The sequence below is a fragment of the Trachurus trachurus genome (assembly GCF_905171665.1).
Source record: "Trachurus trachurus genome assembly, chromosome: 9".
NCBI lineage: Eukaryota > Metazoa > Chordata > Actinopteri > Carangiformes > Carangidae > Trachurus > Trachurus trachurus.
This window is the reverse complement of record NC_139895.1, coordinates 4,428,636-4,452,881: the sequence shown is the minus strand read 5'-3', so window position 1 is coordinate 4,452,881 and position 24,246 is coordinate 4,428,636. Positions and strand designations below refer to the sequence as shown.

The 24,246-nt window shown below is 38.4% G+C and overlaps 1 protein-coding gene across 1 annotated transcript in view; it reads right to left on the bottom strand.

Moving 5' to 3' along the window:
• snx2 (sorting nexin 2) overlaps positions 1–24,246 on the bottom strand; it is a 41,245-nt gene that overhangs the window by 2,107 nt on the left and 14,892 nt on the right. Inside the window, exons 5-14 of the mRNA XM_083978664.1 lie at positions 23,261–23,304; positions 22,065–22,206; positions 19,733–19,811; positions 18,044–18,119; positions 12,031–12,144; positions 11,342–11,435; positions 10,875–11,080; positions 8,474–8,617; positions 702–782; positions 534–605 (exon numbers count right to left, since the gene is read on the bottom strand). Of these exons, the coding sequence (XP_083834790.1) occupies positions 534–605; positions 702–782; positions 8,474–8,617; positions 10,875–11,080; positions 11,342–11,435; positions 12,031–12,144; positions 18,044–18,119; positions 19,733–19,811; positions 22,065–22,206; positions 23,261–23,304 (1,052 nt within the window). The remainder of the gene's footprint in view (positions 1–533; positions 606–701; positions 783–8,473; positions 8,618–10,874; positions 11,081–11,341; positions 11,436–12,030; positions 12,145–18,043; positions 18,120–19,732; positions 19,812–22,064; positions 22,207–23,260; positions 23,305–24,246) is intronic.

Below are 24,246 nucleotides of genomic sequence, written 5' to 3'. Positions count from 1 at the left end.
AGTCGTAAATTTATGAGAATAAAGTCGTACATTTCCTACAAGAAAAAAGTCTTAACATTACGAGAATAAAGTTGCAAATTTACGAGAATAAAGTCGTACATTTCATATGAGAAAAAAGTCATAACATTACGAGAATAAAGTCGTAAATTTACGAGAACGACTTTATTCTAAGTATGTGACTTTTTTATTTGTCAATGTGGGCCTAATACTCCGTCGTACAAATAAAATGAAACTTATAAATTAAACATTCTTGTCAAAAAAAAAAAAATCAATCAATGAATAAAACTGTTTTATTATGGCCGACTGACAGATTAAACTGCCATTATAATAAATGATCTTACATGAGATTTTCAATTGAACTTTACACTGTTGTTCACATTTTGGCATCCCAACACTTCCACAATTATGATGAAAAAAAACAAACTTACTATGCTATACGATAATTAAATGATAAATATATAATTACATGATGATGATAATTTTCCTATATAATAAGCAATACTATAATTTATAATATAAACCAGTGTTGTTACCTGCTGTTGTGTCTGAACCAGTGACTCCAGGTATTTGATGATGATTGTTTTAAAGTCCTTCACTCGCTCTTTCTGTGGAAACACAAACATTTTAGATGTGAATATAGATTCTTCATCACCATCATCATCATCATCATCATCATCACCATCATCATCACGTGTTCTCACCTCGAACCTGCTCACTTCTTTACGGATGGTTTTAGAGATTTGTTCAAACTCTCTCTCTCCCTGCTGAACTTTCCCCTCCAGCTGAAACACACACACACACACACACACACACACAAGGAAAGAAAAGACAACGTTTATAATCCACACTCTGCGTCCAAGAGCCACATCTCAGTTTTACGCATTTTTAACTCTGACCGACAAACGCATCATCATCACATCACATCAACTCTAAACTTTAGTTTGACAAATTATAAATCACAAGGAAACAAATAAATATTAAAATAGATATTATAACAAAGGCACAAATGATATAAATGTTGAAATCTTTAGTCATTATCAAAGTTTTCCTGTGTGTAAAAAACAATATAATTATATAAATATGTGAGAAATAAGAGAAAGATACAGATTTTATCACTATTTTTGGCGTAAGTAAATTAGGAATTGGAGATAATCGTTATAGTTTGATATAAACTTAATTTAAATTTGGTTTTGTCTTGTTTTCTGGTCTGAACTGGATCAGAGTTGAGCTCTTCGTCTTCACATCAAACTGATTAATCGATGTTATTGATAATTAATTACTGATCGGACACAGCAGCCGAGCCGTTAACACTTTGAGACTTAAACTGGAGCTGAAGTTACGATGGAGGTTTAATCAGTTTAGTTGTTAGAAAGTCGTCAGTTAATAAATAACTAAATAAATAAATGTTTAAACTGAGCTGCAGCTGTTGAGCCGTGCAGGTGGAAACACATCAACCAGTCTGTCTCTTATGGAAATTACATTTTTAAAATACGTTTTCTTGGACATAGAAATATATATATTTATATTTTTATAAATGTGACCCGATCCATCAAAATGAGTCACAGTGACCCACATTTCAAAGTTGAGATTTTGGTATCAATGGAAAGATTAGAAAATAAGCTTTAAAATGATACCCTAGTCAAAGTCACTACAATACATTTGATGGTTTTTGAGATGTGGCCATTTGAATTACGATCTTTCACTCTCTTATTCCGTTCTAAAATCTGAGAAAATTGCAGTTAAAGTTTTTGCCAGTGACTCTGGCATCTGTTCCTGTACCACGTGATTACACGCACCCTATACACCCTTGTTGTCATAGATGCACCATTCAATGACCCTTGGAAAGCAGGGAATCTCACAATTCAGATGCTTTTTACAGCTCGTTTCTACCATAAACGGTTCAGAAGTTGTCATGTTTTGTTGACATTTTGTAAAACATGTGCAAGCATGTACGTTCGGTTTAGCATCGTGGCTACGCTGTTAGCATCGATGCTACGCTCTGTTAGCATCGATGCTACGCTCTGTTAGCGTCGATGCTACTCGGTTTAGCATCTGTTTCTGTACCCGTCCCTTCTCGTCATAGAGGCACCATTCAATGACCGTCGGAAAGCGGAGAATCCCGCGATTCAGGTGCAGTTTACAGCTCGTCTCTATCATGAACGGTTCAGAAGATATTTCATGTTTTGCACCGAAGCAACGCTCATTTTCAGAGGGTTTAAGTTGCAGGTCAACTTTAATCATCATTTACGTGCCTTTTCTCAATTATCTGGACTGTGAAACTTTGGGAGATTGTTTTTGAATGTCATTGCTTTGAAATTAGGGTAAAACATTTTTTTTTGATTTTCTATGGGTTTTCCACATTATCAGCTGATCATCTAAAAATAGAACGTTGCGACTTCCGACTCATTTTGATGGAACGGGTCACAAATGTCCGACTTTGAGGAAGTGATTGTAAACTGTAAAATAAACGGACAAACTGATTCATGTGACTGAAAAACAACAAACATGAGAAGGAAATGATTCAATGAGGCAAATAAAGAAGAAGGTGTGGAGCTACAGACAGACAGACAGAGATACAGACAGACAGACAGACAGACAGACAGACAGACAGACAGACAGACAGACAGTCCTACCTCTTCTATCTCCTGGGGCAGGAAGGCGTGGCAGGGAAAATGCAACAAAATAATTTAAGAGGCTGGAAAAACAAAACGCTCAGAGAAAACACAGAGGAAAGAAGAAGAGGAGGAGGAGGAGGAGGAAGAGGAGAAGATCCTGCCTGAGACTGAATCTTCTCGTTTAAACCTCAGTTTCATCCATTTATTCAAATAAACCGAGACAAAACCTCTCTAACACTTGGTTTTTCTATAATCAGATGTTTCTGTTTAGTATCGATCAGTCTAAACATCTCGTTCCTTTTTAATTTTTCCTTGTATGTTTTTTTTTATTTTTCATTTTGCCTCCCTTTCAGTCTCTGTTTATCAAAATATTAACATTTAATCATCTATAGTGAGATACCAGTCAGCCATGTTATGTGGAAACACTGGTATGACTGTCTCTTTTAAATGTGTGTTTGTTTTTATGGACCTGTGGAGTCTAATAATAAAGTCTTGATTGATTGATATAATACAGGTTATAAATATTAGTTCAGTTTATTTATTTGCACCATAAAAAATAAAGACAATTACAAAAACAGAAATGAAACAAGAATAGTAAATGCGCGAGTGGTTAAAAAACCCTGTTATGGGCTTATGAAAAACACCAAATTAATTAACAATAAAGAATATTATTGTGTTTAACATTACGCATTTTGAGAATTTTAACATTTCTTTGTGCTTTACTTCATCGTAATTTTATTATATGTTCTTCTAATTATAGTTTTTTAAAACATACATTAAGGTCTCTCTCTCTCTCTTTCTGTAAAAGTTGATTAAATGTGATGATTATCAAATTAAACCACTCACCATTCACATAGTTTTTGTAACAACAATTGTGTAATTTAATCTAAAATCTAACTTATTTCTTCATATTTTTATACAATTCCTGTTTTGATTCCAAATAAAATACGAAATTAATAAATTATTGTATCAAAACCTGCTTGAACCCACGTCTCTGTTCAGTCATGTGAGTGAGGAACTAGAAAATAAAATTAAACTAGAAAGAGCATTTCCTAACGTAAAATGCGTGTGACCGATGAAAGCCATGCTAAATTAGCAGTAGAAATTGACAAAGACAGGAAGTAGAGGAATGGCATGTAACACAAGCAGCTAATGCAGGAATCGAACCCTGGACCTCATGATTGGCAAACCAGCAAACTAACCTCTCAACCACAGAGAAGATAAAACATATTGAGTTTTATACTGTGATAAATCAAACACTGTCCGATGCAGCAGTAGTTTGAATAGTTTAATCGAGAAGCAAGTTATCAGAAATCAACAGAGGAAGACTGGGGAATGATTCACTAACAAAGCTGTTGGGCAAGATTTGAACCTGCAACTTTCAGGTCATCAGCCCAGTGATCTAACCACTTGACAATAGTTACATTCAATGAGAGAAGGGTAAAAGAAATCCCTGTATAAGAGGCTCACTGACTTTTGCTTAAAAAAGAAAAGAAAAGAGTAGAAATGAGCCACACCAAGTAAGTAGAGGACTTTTTTGTGACTTGTGACTATTTTGTGGTGAATTCAAACAAAGTATAATGCCCATTCCAGTGAATTACAAAGTTGAGCTCCTTCTACTCTGCTGTGAAAAAAAATGTATTGGGGTTAATGGCAGAGAGAGAGCACCCAGGCTGCATTTAAAAAATATTTTAAATTATTCTCTAAGTGTCTTTGCGTTTTTGACCAGATTGTTGGCCAGAAGACAAGTGTGGCTACAAACTGTGCCATACACACTCATTGAAAAGTGTGAAATTTGTCAGAAATCCTTATGTGCTTTTAAAGGGTTTATCTCAATAATGGTACAAGCTATGAAAAAGTTAGTTACAAGGTGAATACATTAGAAGTTTGTCTACAGATCAGGAGTTTAATGAAGTCTGTAGGTGAAAGTATGTGGAAGCAAATGAGGTTCAAAGTAGGACCAGTAGTTTCAGAGTTTGAAACTTCAACTCCAATGTATTTCCTATGGAACAAAAAAATCAGAACTATTTGAATATTTTAAAAAGTATAAATAGTATGAAAAAGTTAAATAGTTCCGATAATGTCCAGAAAAAGCTGCATGTTTTGATGAATTGACTGTTTAACAACCTCTCAGTCTCTGGCTGCTGTTTGTGCTCGGTGCCCACGGGGGGCGCTGTGGTGCAATGCTCTGAGCAGCAGAGACCCTGAACGCACCACAGAGTGGAGAGGAGCTGCATGTGTCTGATGTGATTAAGGTTTTTTTTCCCTCTCTCCGTCACTCTGACATTAAATGGATCTCCATATTATGACGTGACCCTGAACGCACCACGCATATTGATTCACTGAACTGACAGACAGTTTGTGTTAAAGCTCCTTCAGAATAAAGGTAGATGTTTGTATTAAAGCTCCTTCAGAATAAAGGTAGATGTTTGTGTTAAAGCTCCTTCAGAATAAAGATGTTTGTATTGAAGCTCCTTCAGAATAAAGGTAGATGTTTGTATTAAAGCTCCTTCAGAATAAAGATAGATGTTTGTATTGAAGCTCCTTCAGAATAAAGGTAGATGTTTGTGTTAAAGCTCCTTCAGAATAAAGATGTTTGTATTGAAGCTCCTTCAGAATAAAGGTAGATGTTTGTATTAAAGCTCCTTCAGAATAAAGGTAGACGTTTGTATTAAAGCTCCTTCAGAATAAAGGTAGACGTTTGTATTAAAGCTCCTTCAGAATAAAGGTAGATGTTTGTGTTAAAGCTCCTTCAAAATAAAGGTAGATGTTTGTGTTAAAGCTCCTTCAGAATAAAGGTAGATGTTTGTATTAAAGCTCCTTCAAAATAAAGGTAGACGTTTGTATTAAAGCTTCTTCAAAATAAAGGTAGAAGTTTGTGTTAAAGCTCCATACAGTATAAAGGTAGATGTTTGTATTAAAGCTCCTTCAAAATAAAGGTAGACATTAGTGTTAAAGCTCCTTCAGAATAAAGGTAGACGTTTGTATTAAAGCTCCTTCAAAATAAAGGTACATGTTTGTATTAAAGCTCCTTCAAAATAAAGGTACATGTTTGTATTAAAGCTCCTTAAAAATAAGGGTAGGCGTTTGTGTTAATGCTCCTTCAAAATAAAGGTACATGTTTGTATTAAAGCTCCTTCAAAATAAAGGTACATGTTTGTATTAAAGCTCCTTCAAAATAAAGGTACATGTTTGTATTAAAGCTCCTTAAAAATAAGGGTAGGCGTTTGTGTTAATGCTCCTTCAAAATAAAGGTACATGTTTGTATTAAAGCTCCTTCAAAATAAAGGTACATGTTTGTATTAAAGCTCCTTAAAAATAAGGGTAGGCGTTTGTGTTAATGCTCCTTCAAAATAAAGGTAGACGTTTGTATTAAAGCTCCTTAAAAATAAGGGTAGGCGTTTGTGTTAATGCTCCTTCAAAATAAAGGTACATGTTAGTGTTAAAGCTCCTTCAAAATAAATGTAGACGTTTGTATTAAAGCTCCTTCAAAATAAAGGTAGATGTTTGTTTTTAAATGTCTCAGTTTCCTCCGTCCAGACAGCAACAACGATACACTTTCAGAATAAAACTCAAACACAAACAAACAAACAAACAAACAGCAGGAGAGAAGAAGATCTCCGGTTTCCTCCTCAGGCTGTGGACAGCGAACGCCTCGCAGCCTGAGGAGCTTTTTTGCTTTTCTCTCTGACGTCGGTTGATCTTAAATCTGCAGCAGCAGCGGCAACGTGAAGTGAAAAACTCTTTTCTCTCTTTCCTTCCTCTCCTCTCCTCTCCTCTCTGTTCGTTTCCTGTCGGCCGTCGTCAACACCAGAACCAAAACCCGAGTCCTGACAGGCAGACAAACTCTCTTCTGCCCCGAATAAATGTTGGTTGTAACTCTACTGCGATCTGTCCTCGTCTGAAGCTCCTGACAGCCTCACCACTCCCCCTGACTCCCCCCCGCTCGCCTCTCAAACCCTCACATCCTGCAGCTCCTCTGCTCTGATACACAGACCACCGACCGTGTGTGTGTGTGTGTGTGTGTGTGTGTGTGTCTGACAGATGGAGGATGAATTTGTGTGGTGACGCTCTAATAAAGTACTTTTCTTTTCCTCTTCTTCTTCCTCTTCTCTTCTCTCGCTCTCGTTTGTCGTCCGTGTGAAGTCGAGAGAGAGAAGAGAAAAAAAACAACAACGTTCAGTTTTCACATGACTGAACGGTGAAGGTGCGTTTGTTTTATCTGTCTGGACGCACCAGACACGGAGAGAGAGAGCAAGAGAAAGCGAGATGGAGGAAGGGAGGTAAACGTCTAAACTACTACTATTATTATCATTATCATTATTATTATCAATATTAAAGCTGTAGCCTGATCAGTAATTATCAATATATCAACATCTCCTGGGATAAAATCATGTGTTTTTTTTATAATTAATGTTAACATTAATATTTTTACAGTGATGTGAAGTTTCTGTGGAATAAAACTGTAAGGTAGGGATGTCACGATTGCTTGTTTTCACAATTAATCGCGGTATTAAACACCACAATTAATTAATTTTAAAGATCCCTAAATACCGTTACTTCCCAAAAAAGATGATGTACAAAAAAAAAAAGGTAAATGCACAGATACTGGTCCATTTATCTAACGTAACATTGAATTTAAATGTTAGCGTGTCATTTGTAATTATGTGTAGCCTAATAAATTATTATTTTGTAATAAAAACAAAACAAAAAACGATAAACAATTGGTATTGATATCCCTAACTACTACTACTATTACCATTATTATTATTAATAATATATTATTAAACCTGTAGCCTGATCAGTAATTATCAATATATCAACATATCCTGGGATAAAATCACAAATCTTACGGCAGGTGATGATTTAAAAACTGTGACGTCACAAAATGTGTTTTTTTTATAATTAATGTTAACATTAATATTTTTACAGTGACGTGAAGTTTCTGTGGAATAAAACTGTAAGGGAGGTGAACGTCTACTATAAACTACTACTAGGGATGTCACCATTACTTGTTTTCACAATTAATCGCGGTATTAAACGCCACAATTAATTCATTGTAAAGATCCCTAAATACCGTTACTTTCCAAAAAAGATGATGTTTTGAGCCATATTGGCAGATGTGCACCAAAAATAGGTAAATGCACAAACACTGGTCCATTTATCTAACGTAACATTGAATTTAAATGTTAGCGTGTCATTTTTAATTGAATGAAAAAACCCCACAAAAAACCCAATAACATTAACGAAAACAATTGGTATAGATGACAATTTATGACCTGAATATTTGGCCATATATTAATAGATACTTGAAATATTTTGTATAAACAATGAGTAATGTAATTATAGTTTGACTATATTTGATTTTACACATTCATAGTGTTGTGAAATTAATTAATGCATAAAAATCGTAGTACCGTGATTATTTCTCTGACAATAATCGTACCAAGAAAATGTATTAACGTGACATCCCTAACTACTAATACTATTATCATTATCATCATTATTATTAATAATATTAAACCTGTAGCCTGATCAGTAATTATCAATATATCAACATCTCCAGGGATAAAATCACAAATCTTACGGCAGGTGATGATTTTAAAAAACCTGTGACATCACAAAATGTGTTTTTTTATAATTAATATTAACCTTTATATTTTTACAGTGACGTGAAGTTTCTGTGGAATAAAACAGTAAAATAAATAAATAAAAATGTGTCTTTCGCTGTTGATTTAAACTTTAAATCTCCCGTGTTCTTTGAACGTTACATTAAAACCTTTACCACTGCTCAAAATAATAATAATATTAATAATAATATTAATAATAATAATGATGATGATGATGATATGGATCACCTCTTTGATCTCGTCCTTGGCCTGCTGCAGTTTGTCTGGTTTGTTGGTGAACTGGAGTTTGGCTTCAGCTTCTCGTTTCTTCTGCAGCAGCAACTGACTGTCCTGCCACTTCTGCCACGTCTTCATCCGGTGGTCGAACACACCCTGCACACACACACACACACACACACACACACGCACACACACACACACACACACACTGTTAATATACACACAGCATTTATCATCAATATCTGTTTTGATAATATCCGAATGATGCATTTAAGGTACGGAACAAAAGTTGTAAAATGTAAAATGAACCCAGATTTGTTCATGTCAGTGTAAAGATACTGTAGTAGCTCCATAATGAGACAGATATTTTATTTATTCCCCCGGGGGAAATTAATTTGTCCTGATAATAATTTATTCATTTGTCACAATAATAATAAATATATAGAATAATAATACTGTAGTTTCTACTGGGCTCTAATCTACAGCTGCTGCTAACGAGCTGAGCTTCATCATCATTTATTGTTCTGATTAAATCAATTAATCGTCATGGAAAAAGAGAGAAAATGTTAATTTCCTGGAGCCAAAGTCGTCAAAACTCCGAGACTCAGTTTTCTTCTGATTTATAAAAAATAATATTCTTCAGCAAACTGAACTTTTTTTGAGCTTTGATCCAAAACGATTAATGGATGAACAGAATAACTGATGAACTCTTCTCTCTCTTCCTGACCTGGTCCAACTGGTCCCAGCTGTTCAGTGTCCAGCTGCTCAGACAGGAAGTGACATCATCAAGACATTTAATAAGCATCATCAGTCTGATTTAGCTCCTCCTCCTCCTGGACCTGGACCTGACTAAGACCTGAAACTGGACCTGACTAAGACCTGGACCTCAATCAACCAATCAATCACTTTATTCATCCCCAATGGGCAAGTAAAAGAAACTAAAACCTAGACCTGGACCTGACTACGGGTGTTTTCACCTGTTTAGTGCAGCTCCAAATGTTAAAATGATACATTGTTTCATTTTTCAGTTAGTGCGGTTGCTTTCACACCTGCTTTTTATCACTCGAGACCAAACTTGGAGAGCGTCGTGTCTCCATGACTACCGGTTGAAATCTGGAAGCGCCGATTGATAAAACTTTCATGATGGAGACTCCAGTAGGGCCGGTTGTTAGTAGCTCTGGTCATTTATTTCTATATTGTTTGCATGTATAACTCTGTTTGGTTCTTCCGGCTGGTTTCCGGTTGCGTTCACCCAGCTCGGTCCCGTTAGTTCCCGGTTAAACGTTAAACACGGCGGACCTCTGCTGCTCGGTAACCATGGTAACCAGCTGCTCCGCGGACCCGAGGGACGGACCCGTCGACCTGTCGGTGTCTGAGCGACTCAGTGGACACGCACCGACCGGCTGCTGCTGCTGCTGCTGCTGCTGCTGCTGCTGCTTTGTTTGTGGGGACAGAGCTCCGCAGCACCGGAGCACCGGGCGGTCTCCCCGCTGCGTTAACCCGTTGTCAGTGACTACGGCAGCCCTTTTAGCTCAAACTTGTTGAGTTCGCCTGGCAGTTGGCTCGCACCAGAGTGCGGTTGCTTTCACACTGACCCAAATGGGACCAAATTTAGTGCGATCTAAATAAGTGCGATCTATGGATGGATGCTATGGATTACGTCAATTCTCGTGCACGAATTCGAGGCGCTCAACACGGTGATTGGTTGTTGAGTGCCGGCGGCGCTATTTTTGGCTCACATCAGCATGACTGCATCGCAGCGGTCGCAGTTACCTCGGTCCGACCGTTGTGACGCCTATATTGGACAGTCCGTCACCGTCACTACTCCCGTTTTATAGCGAAAATTTTGTAGATAACAAAAAAAAAACAAAAAAAACACCAACAAAAAGGCACTTTGGGCATCAATGGGCAAAGCGGCAGGTTTTGGCAGGACCTGCAAAAGTGTGTCACTTGCTCAAAATGGATAGTCCATCCCTCAAAAGCAACTAAAGTACTCATGTCAATGAAACTGTCAGTGTCGTCAAAATGAGAAGTCCTGACTGACATGACATAAACAAATGATAATGTTGTAAAACAGCAGAGAATTGTATGAGAGCAACTGATACATGTCCAAAAGCATTTGCAATTTGTTCAGAGGAAGGAGAAACTGCTACTATGATGTGGACAAATGACTACATGTTGTGGAGGTTGAACTAATAGTTATGAGAACTTTCATTCTGATCTGAGAACAGCACCAAAGCGACTGAGAAAAACTGTAAAAAACTAGGAGTCCTAAATTTAAGACTGACACACCCACGTTTTGTAGGAGTTGCTCCTAAATTCGGCCCTTAGGAGCTACTTTTAACCTTAAGATTCTTTGTGAATACGGCCCCTGGACCCCAGTAAGTGGTGGATCTGGACCAGCAGTTACCTTGACGGCGGTGATGAGGCGGACGTAGTCGCCCAGCAGCTCGGAGAAGAGGTAGAAGTCGGCGTGGGCCTGGTCCTGGTGCAGCTGGTCCATCTTCTCCTCCACCTCGGCCAGCTGCGACAGCGCGCGCGACAGAGCCGTGTGGTCCTCGCTGTTCCCCAACATGGCCGCCGACTTGGCGAACTGCGCCGTGTTGACGGACAGCTCTGCAGAGAGAGGGAGAAGTTTAGAAGTTTATTGTCACATAGATGTACAAGTACATACATTGTGAGAAGCTTGGGTTGGGTGGACGCTCCACAATATGCATCATAAATAAAAAGAGACAATAATTATGATACTAAAACCTACAAAGTTTAAAAGGATTAAAGGGAAGTTAAAAAGGCGGGAGGGGGCGGGGCTTAATGAGGTCGGTGGCGTCCAGCAGGGTTTGGACTATAGGAGAAGATGAAGATGAAGCAGCTTCGTACCTTTTCTGTGACAGACCAGAGACTCGACGCTGCCGTGAAGTTTCCTCAGCTGAACGTCCAAGTTCTCAAAATGTTGCTGCTTCTCCTCAAACCACTGAAACACAAACATTCATTCATTAATAATAACACTGTAAAAATAAAGACGACCAAAAATAATAATAAGAAAGAGAAGTTCTTTATTTCTCCATCTCTTCTTTCTTTTACCCTCTCCCCCTCCCCCTCTCTCCCTCCACTCATATGGAGCCAAATCGGAGTCAAATGTTTTGTGCTTGGAAAAGTAAAATTTGAAACTGTAATTTCAAGTTTTGATCTTGAATTTTGAAAAATACATCAACGTATTAAAAATTTAAATAAAAATACAAAAAGTTTTTTCAGGTTAAATATAATTATCATCAACTCTGGTAATTCTTTTGAATAAATTATTTATTTTCATTTTTCACTATCATATGTTTTGATATTTGGGATCTTATTTCTTTCAGTTGCATGTTTTATCTGAAAAAGAAAGTTCTGAAAAAAAAAAAAAAGATTTTAAACTGTAAAAAACTAAGATCTGTATCTGAGAAGATAAAACACGCAACTGAAAGAAATAGGATCCCAAATGAAGAGACGACCCCAACTTGAAATTTCAGTTTCAAATTTTACTTTTTCAAGCACAAAACATTTGACCCTAAATTAGCTCCAACACTCACAGCGTCCGACTCGTTCATCTTGATGGTCATCTTGTTGACGGCGTCCGCGGCCTTGTTGACCATCCTCAGCAGCCCGGCGCTGCTCAGAGCCTGAGTGCTGACGGCCCGCGGCAACTGGACAAACACACAGACACACAGACACACAAAGAGTCAGTGGTTTTATCTTTCATTGTGACCTTTGACCTCCGCCAATCTGAGCTCTGACACTTTCTTTGTTGTTTTAATGACTGTTGTTGAGTTCCCATCACTTCCTGTGCATTTGAAACATCAGCAAGAAAAGTTGAGTTTCACCGACACTGAATTTACCAACAACAAGTAAATCCATCATCTGTTTCCTCTCGTTTTATTTATTTATTTTATTAATGACCGTCCGACTTTCAGCTTTTTGTCTGATTGTTTTTTTCTTCCATTTTCTCTCTTCTGTTTCAGCAGTTTTTCTCTGTTTAACTTTCATATTTTGTTTCTTTTTCTGCTCTTTCTCTTTTTTTCTTATATCAGATCTTTGGCTTTTATTTTTCTAACATTTAGTTTTATCCTTTTTGTGGTGTTTCATCTATTTCTTTTTTCCATCCTTTAATTTCACAAATTTTTTTCACAGAATTATGATTTTACTTAGGCTACTTTATTTGAGAAGATCTCTTTTTTTGTTCTCCTTGTTTTAATATCGCATTTGTTAAGGTTTGTATTTATTTATTCTTTAATGTTTTCTTGGTTTCATTTTTGAACTCACAACATCTTGTTTCTATTACACTGTGTTTTTGTGTCCTGACACTTCCCTTCAGATTGACATTGTTGTTTCTCGTCTCTGCCTCGGCTGCAGAGCGAAGAGTTTCTCCCTCAGTGTGATCCTGAGTTAAAAAATAAAGGTTGAACGAATGAATGAATGAATGAACGTTTTCTTTCTCCTCTTTCTGTGTCTTCGTTTCGTTTCATCTCTCTCTTCTTTTCTCTCCTCTCCTCTCCTCTCCGATCGTCACGTTTAATTCGACAACACTCTCTGTGCAGAACAACTTGAGCTGCTGCTTCAGAAACCTTCCTCAGCCTCCGCGTCCCGACTGAAAACAGCCTCATTCCTCTTCATTTTGGAAAACTTTCTTTCTCTCTCTCTCTCTCTCTACGTACGAGGTTTTCCTCCGACGCTCCAACACATTTGCCACCGACTCCAAATCTCATTTATTTAGCAGGGGCGGCAGCAACAGCAGCAGCAGCCGGGGGGACGGCGGCTCGGTCCCCGGGGCCCTTCGCTGACTGAGGGACGAGGCTAAATGAGCAGAGGCGTGGGGTAAAAATAGCTTTAAATTGCAGCTTGGTCCCATTTGTCCCCCCCACCCACCTCCTCCTTCCCACTCGTCCTCCTCCTCCCCCCTTTTCTTTTCTTTTCTTCCTCTGGTTGTGTTTCATTAAGCGGGCCGGACGGACCGACACGCTCGGTCAAGCGTTGGAGCGATTCATCTGTTAAACCGGTGACACGAGGCCATTTATTCTGGACCCAACGTCTGCCAGGTCCCTCACACGGCAGCAATCCCACTAACAGTCAGGTGGGTGGGGGAGGAGAGAGGGGAGGAGGGGGGAGGAGAGGAAGAGAGGAGGAGGAGGAGACGAAATGTTGCAGAGGATTTAGTTGGAGTGGACGATAAAGTGAGGAAACAGGAAACTCTCAGAGCCGGAGGAGGAGGTTTTCAGATACACAGATGATGATGTTCAATTTCTCTACAAAAAAAAACAACACGTCATCAGATTCAGATTCAGATCAGATTCATTCTGGACTTGAACCGACCTCTTGACCTCTGAACCTTCTCCAACCTGCAGCTCCATCTAGTCCAGTAAACATCTGTTCTGTTCTCACAGCAGCTGCAGCTGAGACCTGTTAGAAACCGGCATAGAGCTCGTTCAGCAAAGGCCGGTGTTTGGTTTTAGTGGCGTTTTACCTCATTAGAGTGGGACAAACGAACATGCACCCGGGTTGGAGAGGAACCATGATCCCTTTGTGTTGCTCACCCTGAGGTTTCTCTGATTTTTCCCTGTTAAAAGGGTTTTCCATGGAGTTTTTCCTCAGTGGATGTGAGGGTCTAAGGACAGAGGATGTTGTTATGATGCCATGTGAAGCCCACGAGACAAACTGTTTGTAAAAATGGGCTATACAAATAAAATTGCCTTGCCTTGCCTTTGTTCCTCTGTCTCCACATTACCCATGGTGCATCAGTGCCCTTTGGGTTTTATGTTTGGGTTTATGTTTGAGGTTGAACAGTCGCTACGAGTTCTTCGTCTGATCTTTTTCTACATTAAAAGGGAGGAGGGTTGGAGATCTCTTTCTGGAGCTTTTTTTTTACTGAATTGCTTGAAATCCTCTTCACATCCCAAATGCAACCAATTAATGTAATGCTTTGTCAAAAAAAAAAAGAAAAAAGTCAAGACAATCTTGTAAAACGAAGTCAGTTGGATCGCGATGTATCGGTCAAACTGCCATTGGTCCCTCCTTCCTCTTCGTGCACTAATCATCTGCGTACTTCGGTCTTCAACAAGTTACGATGCGGAAAAGCCAACGCCAGTGATCCAACGTACGACACTCCAGTCCAGTCCAGTCCAGTAGGTGCCGATGTGTCCTTTTACCCTTCATTGGAGCGACCCAATGTGAGCGAAGCTGCTTTCCAGTCTGAAACGTGTACTTTTAAAATGTGGCCTTCTTGTGCCGTTCTTCCAGGATCTTCTACCTTTCCTTTAAATCCAACACTGTAGGTTTCATTTGACGGGATTCATTTTACAGATTCAGACCAGAGAGGAAAGTTTCCGTTTGTCCTGAGGTTTTGAAGTTGCCACGTTTTTATTTTAAAAGGCTTAAAGTTGACAATGAGGAGTTTCTATTTGGTTAAAGTCTTACATTAATGTGGATGAATCTCCACTACCCACACTTAATAATGGGCCCATTTTAGATAAATCTATGGTTTTGTCTCTATGGTTATTTTAGTGGTATTTAGTGGTGGTGGAAATGCTGGGAGAGCCGACCAGCGTTTCTTTTACTTTCGGTTTTGCGGCGAGTCATGAGAATAACGCCGCAGAATCTCCGTTTATGGTCGGAACTATGACGGTATGTGATCGTCTTCCAACCTCTGACTTTAATTCTTGATGAATGAAAACATGAGTCTGTCTTGCGCCGGTCAAAGAATCTTTAAAGGGACAACGAGATCTCCTCGTTGTCCCTTTAAAGAGCCGTAAACTCCGCCAAGAGGTTGGAAACTGCCCCAGAATACTTACAAGACTTTAGACCGTTATATTCCACTTGTCCAAATGTGATTAACTTCTTCTTCAGGGATCAGATTGAAATCGACGTTTACTGTTCTGATCTGGGTGAAACCAACAATTTATTTATTTTTGCAGCCACTAGGTGGTGCTAGTTCTTGTGTGGGCCTCATGGTATGCCTTTTAGTTTATGTAGGCGGCCATCTTGAATCTTCTGTTTTCATGAGCACATTGTGGAGCTGAGCACGGAGACAGTCGACATTCACCCTTCTTGGGGCGTTAATCGAGGCATTGTCTGTGAGTAACTTGAAATAAGGCGCTCATAATTATGAAAATGTTTATGTTTCACGCAGATGTTAATTAATGTTTAGTAAAATAGTCAGTTCATATGTGAATTGCTTCTTAGCTGTTCTTAGCTAGCTGTGTTAGCTAGCTCTGTTAGCCAAATGCGCTAATATTATGTATGTTAGTGAGGTTTGTACAATAATTGTGTATTTTTAGTTATTTTCAATTTCAGTTTTACCTATTCCTATGCTGTCACTGTAAATCAGTGGTGAAGAATAAAACCGACTGACATCAACGACAGTGTGTGAATGAGTTATCAGTCTGCCTAGGATAAGAAGGGGACTCTTTGACGAGGGCAGAACATTTACATCTGGATTTAGGATCTAAAATCAGACTCGTGTTCTGTCGTCCGTGGTGTTGTTTCCTGCACAGCTGACAATCCACTTCCTGTTTCCACCTGCAGCCCCAGCGAACACCAACAACGTGTCGCTGACTGTCAGATGTTGTTGTTTTCAAGGCGTCGGTCGGATGTTGGTTGGTTGGTTGGAGATGAGATGAGATGGAGATTAGATCGGACGCCCGGAGCTACGACTCGCCTGGATGGAAGGTCGTTATAGGTTTTTTATTTTTGAAAATGAAGACGTATCAGCGCTGACGTAGCCTGAACAAACCCATTGAGCAGCTGATTCCCTGAGCTGATAAACCAGAGGCCCAGAGAGAAAATGAAGAGGAAGTGATTGATCGTCTGTCTCTGCTTCCTGACATTAGCAGACAGCTGTTGGCTTAGCGTTAGCTAGGCGGCGTGGATCTGCGATGACCTCACCCCCCTTTAACACAGATGATCCGTCCACATTAAACACGAACCGAGAGCACCGATAAGGATAAGGGTCGTTAAGTAATTTTTTTTCTTCGTCTCTCATGTTATTTGCGATTGTTAAATTCAATCGTGAGCATGTCGTGCTTCACGTCACAGTTTATGGGACCATAATGGGTCAGGACAGTTGATGTTTCCTGCCGCCTGAGAGCGACAGCACTCGGCTTTGTTTGTGCACTTTGTTATAATTCGATTTTTTATTTTATTTTAAATGTGGACGATTTAGTGAACTTAGAAAAAAAAACAAAAAAACTTTGCATTTAACTGGATCAGATATGATGTATCCCGAGGTCATCGGGAGCAGCAACGCTTTTCCCTCTTGACGAAATCGAGTTTGCAGTTCCCCTTTAAATTAATTAACTTTTTTTTATTGGAAGCAAATGGACAAAAACAGTGGAGCTGAGAGACAATGACGAGACCCCGAAGTTTCACTGCAAACAAACTCTTTGAATATGATTTAAGGGATTTGAATCGACATTTAACACGACAAACCTGAACGTAGCTTACGTACGTTTTTTTTTTTTACATTTTAACGTCAACGTGTGATTATAAAGCAGCTCTAGTTTCTATATTAATACTGTGAAAGTATCAAAGCCTCAGTCCACAGAGAAATGCACACAGCCTGTATTCAGAAACTGAGCCTTAAAACCAGCCGTCAGGACTTCCTGTCACTTTGTGATGTCACAACTAAGCCCCGCCCCCTCACCACCTGGACAACACCATCCAACAACAACTTTGCAGGATTTTTAGTTTCTCTGAGTGTTTTATTCTGAAATCTGCTCTATTTTTTTATCGGATCACTTTAGAAAACAGTCAGCCAATCAGAAGAGAGGCTCAGAGCCTCCTCCTCTCTTCTGATTGGCTGACATTGACCTGTTGTTACTATAGAGCTCCAGAGAGAAGCTGACTACACTGAGATGGTTTTTAGATCTTCTCGTGGATTAAACCCTTCAAAATAAAAGCACAGGAGAAGAAGAAAAATAAGAAAATGTGGAGCTTTAACTTAAAGCAGATATCAGCTTCACGGCCGTTTCGGCTAATGCTGCGTTCAAGGCAGGCTTTTGAAACCGTAAGTTACAGCTTCAAGTCACAACTACGACTTGGTAGCGTTCCAGGTAACCCGTAGCTCGTGTTTTTACCATCCTGTTGTCTGTGAAAGTTCCCTATAACGGCCACTCGTAACTTCCGACCCGTGAACTCGTACCAGATCGAACTGGTATGACTTCACAGGAAGGAAAAACACAAAGTACGAGTTTCTTTGAACGCACCATGAGTTAGCAGCCCCCGCCCTTGTCAGGCATCAATTGGTCCTCGTGCTACGTCACCACATTCACGCGCATCCCTTGGCTGCACACACAGCCCTTCATGCCGTTCTCTCTCCTCATTGGATAACACTTGTATCCCACAAGGAAAATTTTCTCCTCGGGTTACAGCAGAGCAGAGTGACGGAGAGACTCGTGTTTAGGCTGAAATACTTCATGTAAGTGATTGCTGACGGAAAATAGGACTATTTAGGACTTATATTAACAAAAACATTCCACTGATATCTGCTTTAAATGTGTAGCTGTGATGCGTTTGAGTGCGTCTGGTTAAACGTGTGTTGTTGTTAATATTTACGTCTGAGCTCTCCAGAAACTGCAGGACGTCGGGATCCTTCAGCAGGACGGGATGCTTCACTGTCCTCATCAGATACCTGAAACACACACACACTCAAGTTTCTATGACAACAGTTTTTTTTTTAACCACCCAATGATGTCGTTCTCCTTCTCCGCTGCATGTTGTCGTGGTAACAAGCACAGAGACTATCCACCACTTTATTTTATACCCATGATCCATTGCGTCACACCACAACGGAAGTCGGTGTTAGTAGCATTCTAGCGAGCGGCTAACTGGTAGCGTTAGCGGCTAACTGGTAGCGTTAGCCACCGGTGTAGGCACCAAATGTGGGGGCTCCGGGCTGCCAAAACCGCCTTGACTAATCTGATGTTTGTTAAGTCTAGAAAACGAATTATTGAACAAACTTTACTATTTCTGTGTGCACGTTTTTGTTTTTAGCTTCGCTGCTGCTGACAGCTAAGCTAACAGCAGCAGCAGCAAACTAACATCAGGACGTCAGCTGTCAAAACCCTCCCGTTGTCGGACACAACATGAAACTACTCCAGTTAGCTCAGTCATGTTGTAACTAGGATATCCGCTGGAAAAAATATTTTTTTCATGGACCGTTTACTGAGTTATTGTTTATTGACACTGCTAACGGCTAACGGCTAACAGCTAACGGTTAGCCCAGCTAATCTAAAATGTTTGTTCAACCATTTGTTTTATAGACTTCATAAACATCAGAGTAGTCACAACGGTGATATAGTGACGTGAAAATGTGACATAAAGCTAAAACCTCGTCCGTATTGTTCTCATTAAAATTACGTGATGATTATAAATAAAGTCACCACGGCCGATGTCTATCAAGCAGTCTATGCTATCAACAATACAGTAACGGTGGGATGGAGTGTCATGGCAACACCCAGTGAGTGTCATTCTCCGGAAAGTGGTGGATAGTGGCTCTACTTCTCCACTTCCTGTTTCACTCACAAAATAAAAAGATGCATACATGTGGGGGAAAAAAAACAAAAAACGTGTTTGTTGTCGAGGAAACACAGTTTTCATTAATGTAAACGTTTGTCCTCGTTAACCTGAAACTCTGTGTGTGTGTGTGTGTGTGTGTGTGTGTGTGTGTGTGTGTGTGTGTGTGTGTGTGTGCATCAGCGTGTAGTTCTGCAGCGCTGAGCTCCATCAGCTGTCACTGGCTGACCTTCCTGTCAATCAAACACCATCAGAAAAGGGCAGCAGAATGTCAGCCCCGCCCCCCACCACTCCCCCCCGCCTCCTCGCTATGCAACACACACACACACACACAAGAATACGACCATGTGTGTTTGATGATGATGTATCTAATATTTGTGGTTTAACCTTTTGGCCTGTAAAGTTCTGACCAGGTTGATCTTTAACCACGACTGTGAACACACACACACACGCCTGAATATCTCCGTTGTCGTGTGGTGCCATGACGACAAAGCTGAGGATTTCAAAATGCCACCTGTTCCCTCTGTGTGTATGTGTGTGTGTGTGTGTTAATAAAGTTCTGAATTTTGAATCAGGTCAGTTTAAATAATAAGATGTTAATAATTAAAACAGAGAAACTGATTATGATTCTCAAATGTCCGAGGTTTCCTGAACGCACCACAGAGGACACAGATATACAAAACCATCAGAGAGATGATGATGATGAAGATGATGAAGATGAGGACCCACCTCTCCAGCGCCGACCTCCTCTTCTCCACGAACTCGTTGGACGACTGGTCCTCCTTCCCGACCTTCACCTTCGTCATCCCTGTGGACGAGGAGATTGACAGGTCGTCTGAAGCACCGCCCACTTTGCTGATGTCATCTACAGCAGTGGTTCTCAAAGTCCACAACTTTTTCCTGTAATTTTACCAGTTTTTCAAGATTTTTTTTTTTTTTTACTTTTTTTGAGAAGTTTTTACCAGTTTTTTCTAGATTTTTGTAAAACCTTTTTTTTTTTTTAGATTTTTTACCCCTTTTTTCTAGAATTTTGTAAAAACTTTTTTTTTTTGAGAAATTTTTAGCATTTTTTTCTAGAATTTTATTTTTTTTTTTAGATTTTTTACCACTTTTTTCTAGAATTTTGTAAAATCTTTTTTTTTGACAAATTTTATCACTATTTTACGGAAGCCGAGAACGGCCAGGTCCGTATACATTTTTTTTATTACCGTTTTCTCGTGATAACGACTTATTATTTCGTTATCTCGAGATAACAAAGTCCGTTTTCTCGTGATAACGAATTAATTTATTTCGTTATCTCGAGATAACAAAGTCCGTTTTCTCGTGATAACGAAATAATCATAGAATGTGTCGTTGACATGGTTGCCTAGCAACAGGAGGCTACTGTTCAGCTCGGGGCAGTTAACTTCAGTCCAGAGCGATATCTATCGCTCTGCTTCAGTCTACTCTACTCACTGGTGTGGTTATTGTCCACACCAGCTGTCAACAATAACTTACCAGTAAGTTACACTTAACGTTAGTTTGAATAACGTCACTGTGCTGGGTTTATTTAAGGGGCTACCGGCCGGTGGTCCCATCTATCCTGTTTCAGCTAAGCTAACGTTAGCTGCTGGCTGCTGCTGTCAGAAATCACAACCTTATCTCGAACCATCAGACACCTGTTGCCTGCGACCACCGACATGTAGGCTAATGTTAATTTGGCAAGACAGCAGTGTTCATGGTGTTCATGAGCTTTATCTGAGCAGCAACTAGCTAACATTACCTTAGCTGAAGCTGCCATAACGTAGTCAACTCTCATGTGTTTATGCTAACCGGTAGCTCCTTAAATAAACCCAGCTCAGTAAACAAACTAACGTTAAAGTGTAACTTACCGGTACTTCATTGTTGACAGCTCCTCAGAGCAGACTAACGTTAGTGGCAGCTCTTGAAGGCTGAAGTCAGGATGATGTGATCACATTAATCAGCTCACTGATTTGAGTTCTACACATGGTTCTGGGCAATTATCCCACGAAAACATCTCTTCTGTTACGTTAGATCTGTAGATGTGTAGTGTTTCCAACAGACTCGCTTTAGTAGCCTCCTGCTACGAACATACAGCGGCTAACCAGCTGCTACTTCCCTGTAAGCAGAAGCGATTGCACCGGGGAAACATGTTGCTAGGCAACCATGTCAACGACACATTCTATGATTATTTCGTTATCACGAGAAAACGGTCTTTGTTATCTCGAGATAACGAAATAAATTAATTCGTTATCACGAGAAAACGGACTTTGTTATCTCGAGATAACGAAATAATAAGTCGTTATCACGAGAAAACGATAATAAAAAAAATATTATGGACGTGGCCGTTCTCGGCTTCCGTACTATTTTCTAGAAAATGTTAAACTTTTTTTTTTTTTTTTTTTTTTTTATATTACCAGTTTTTTCTAAAAAAAAAAAAAATTTGAGAATTTTTTACCACTTTTTTCTAAAACATTTTAAACTTTTTTTTTTTTTTTTTAGAAATCTTACCAGTTTTTTAACAATTTTCTTTTCCAACTTTTTTTGATCATTTTTACAACTTTTTTCTAGAAATATTTTTTAAATATGTTTTTGGAGAAATTGTACCAGGTTTTCCCGAAACTTGTTTCCAAATATTCGACAGTTAGTATGTATACATTGACTTTTTTAGTCAATGTATACATTGACACTAAAAAAGTAACGTTCTTCAGTCTCAGAACAAATATTTGTGTATTTCTGGTGTTTGCTTCAAAATCAGTCCAATGGGGGTCCGTGGTCTAATTTGTGTCAATTTACAGGTCCTTGATGTAAAGAAGTTTGAGAACCACTGAGCTAAACGACCGCCCACTTTACTCTTCATGAAAATATTCAAAAACTCACTCTTAAAAATAAAAATTTACAAAAAAAATAGCAGGCTTTTCAAAATAAAAGCCCTCTCCACAGACATGTACTTCTTCACATAATTCTGTAGTCAGTTTGCTCTTATTTACATAAAGGCTCTGAAAACAGTTGTTAGATGTAATGTGATGCAACAGTCCGGTTGACGGTTTCACCAACTTACCCACGATGCTTTTCTCCGGCGCCGGGGGGACGATGTAGCCGATGTGCAGGTACTTGGAGGCCAGTTTACTGTGCAGACCCAGGAAATCACTGAATCGTCTTTTTACAGAGAACTCGTCACGCTTGAACAGAGACATGGAGGTCTGAGACACGAGAGACACAGAGAGGGAGAGAGAAGGGAGGGGCTTTAAATATATAATATAACATGATGTAATATAATATAATATAATATAATATGACATGATATAATATACTATACTATAATATAATATAACATGATGTAATATAATATAATATGGAATAATATAATACAATATAATATAATATGACATGATAAAATATACTATACTATAATATAATATAACATGATGTAATATAATATAATATGTAATAATATAATATAATATGACATGATATAATATACTATACTATAATATAATATAATATAACATGATATAATATAATATAGCATAATATAATATACTATAATATAACATGATATAATATACAGTAAATATAATACAATATAACATGATATAATATACAGTAAATATAATATAATATAACATGATATAATATAATATAACATGATATAATATACAGTAAATATAATATAATATAATATAACATGATATAATATAATATACTATAACATAATATAACATAATATAATATAACATAACATAACATGATATAATATACTATAATATAACATGATATAAGATAATATAATATAACATAATATAATATGATATAATATAATATAATATAACATTATATAATATAATATAATATAACATAATATAATATAACATGATATAATATAACATGATATAATATACTATAATATAATATAACATGATATAATATAATATCATATAATATAATATAATATAACATGATATAATATAATATCATATAATATAATATAATATAACATGATATAATATACTATAATATAATATAATATAACATAATATAACATGATATAATATAATATAATATAATATAATATAATAGGCCCATTCTCTCAACAGATAAATATAATGTGAAACATAAATTAAACAATGAATAAAATTAAAACACACTGGTGTTAAACGTGTTTCTAAATAATTAACATGTAACATGAATATTCATGAGCCTCATGATGCTGCTGACGATGTCGAAGGATCATTCAGATTAAACTCTGTATCTCACCTTGGTCGTCACTTTGTAGGCCATGTACGCATTCATGCCGTCGCCTGAAACACACACACACACACACACACACACACACACACACACACACACACACACACACACAGAGGTTTAAACCCGGGCAGCTCCGACCGGATCGACTGGTTTCATGTCCTCCTGTTTTATTTACTGTCTCATATTTACACACAGACCAGTTCATTTATCATCTGCTCAACACACACACACACACAGTCATCTCAGTGTGTGTGTGTGTGTGTTGTGTCCTGCAGTAACACGCTGCCGCCTGCAGGTGGAGCTCCACACATGAGGAGGAGCACATGCAGACCAGGGGGCTGATGGGAAACGTGGTCTTTTCAGTTCATTTACTACTGAAAACAGGCCTGTTTGTGTAGAATAAAGAAATCCAGGATAAGTGGAAAAGCCAGGTTGGACAAAGTCTCATCAGTCCATTCTGGTTTAACTGGTTGTTCTGAAGTAAAGAAAGTTCATACAGCACAAATACACGTGGCCAAAAGTGCAACAGGTGAAAATTAAAGCAGAAGTAAGCGATATTTTTGTGTTAATATAAGTCTTAAATAGTTATATCTTCCGACAGCAATCACTTCTATAGAGTGTTTGGTCTGAAACACGGGTCTGTCAGTCACTCTGCTCTGCTGTAAGCCGAGGAGAAAACTTTCCTTGTATCCTACAACCTTTTATCCAATGAGGAGAGAGAACGGCATAAAGGGGCGGTCCTCTCTGTGCGTGAATGTGGTGACGTAGGGACGAGGGCGGGGACTGCTAACTCCATCTGCTGACAGGAAGTTAGCCAAAACCACCGGATCACTTACTTCTGCTTTAATTAAATATAACAACATTATGCAGGATGGTGCTTCAATAAATTGCTGATAACGATGTTCAGATGAGGTGTATAAATTATTTGGAAGGTGCTCAAACTCATTTAATTTTATTCTTATCTTCTTACCTCAACCAATATTTAGGCATAT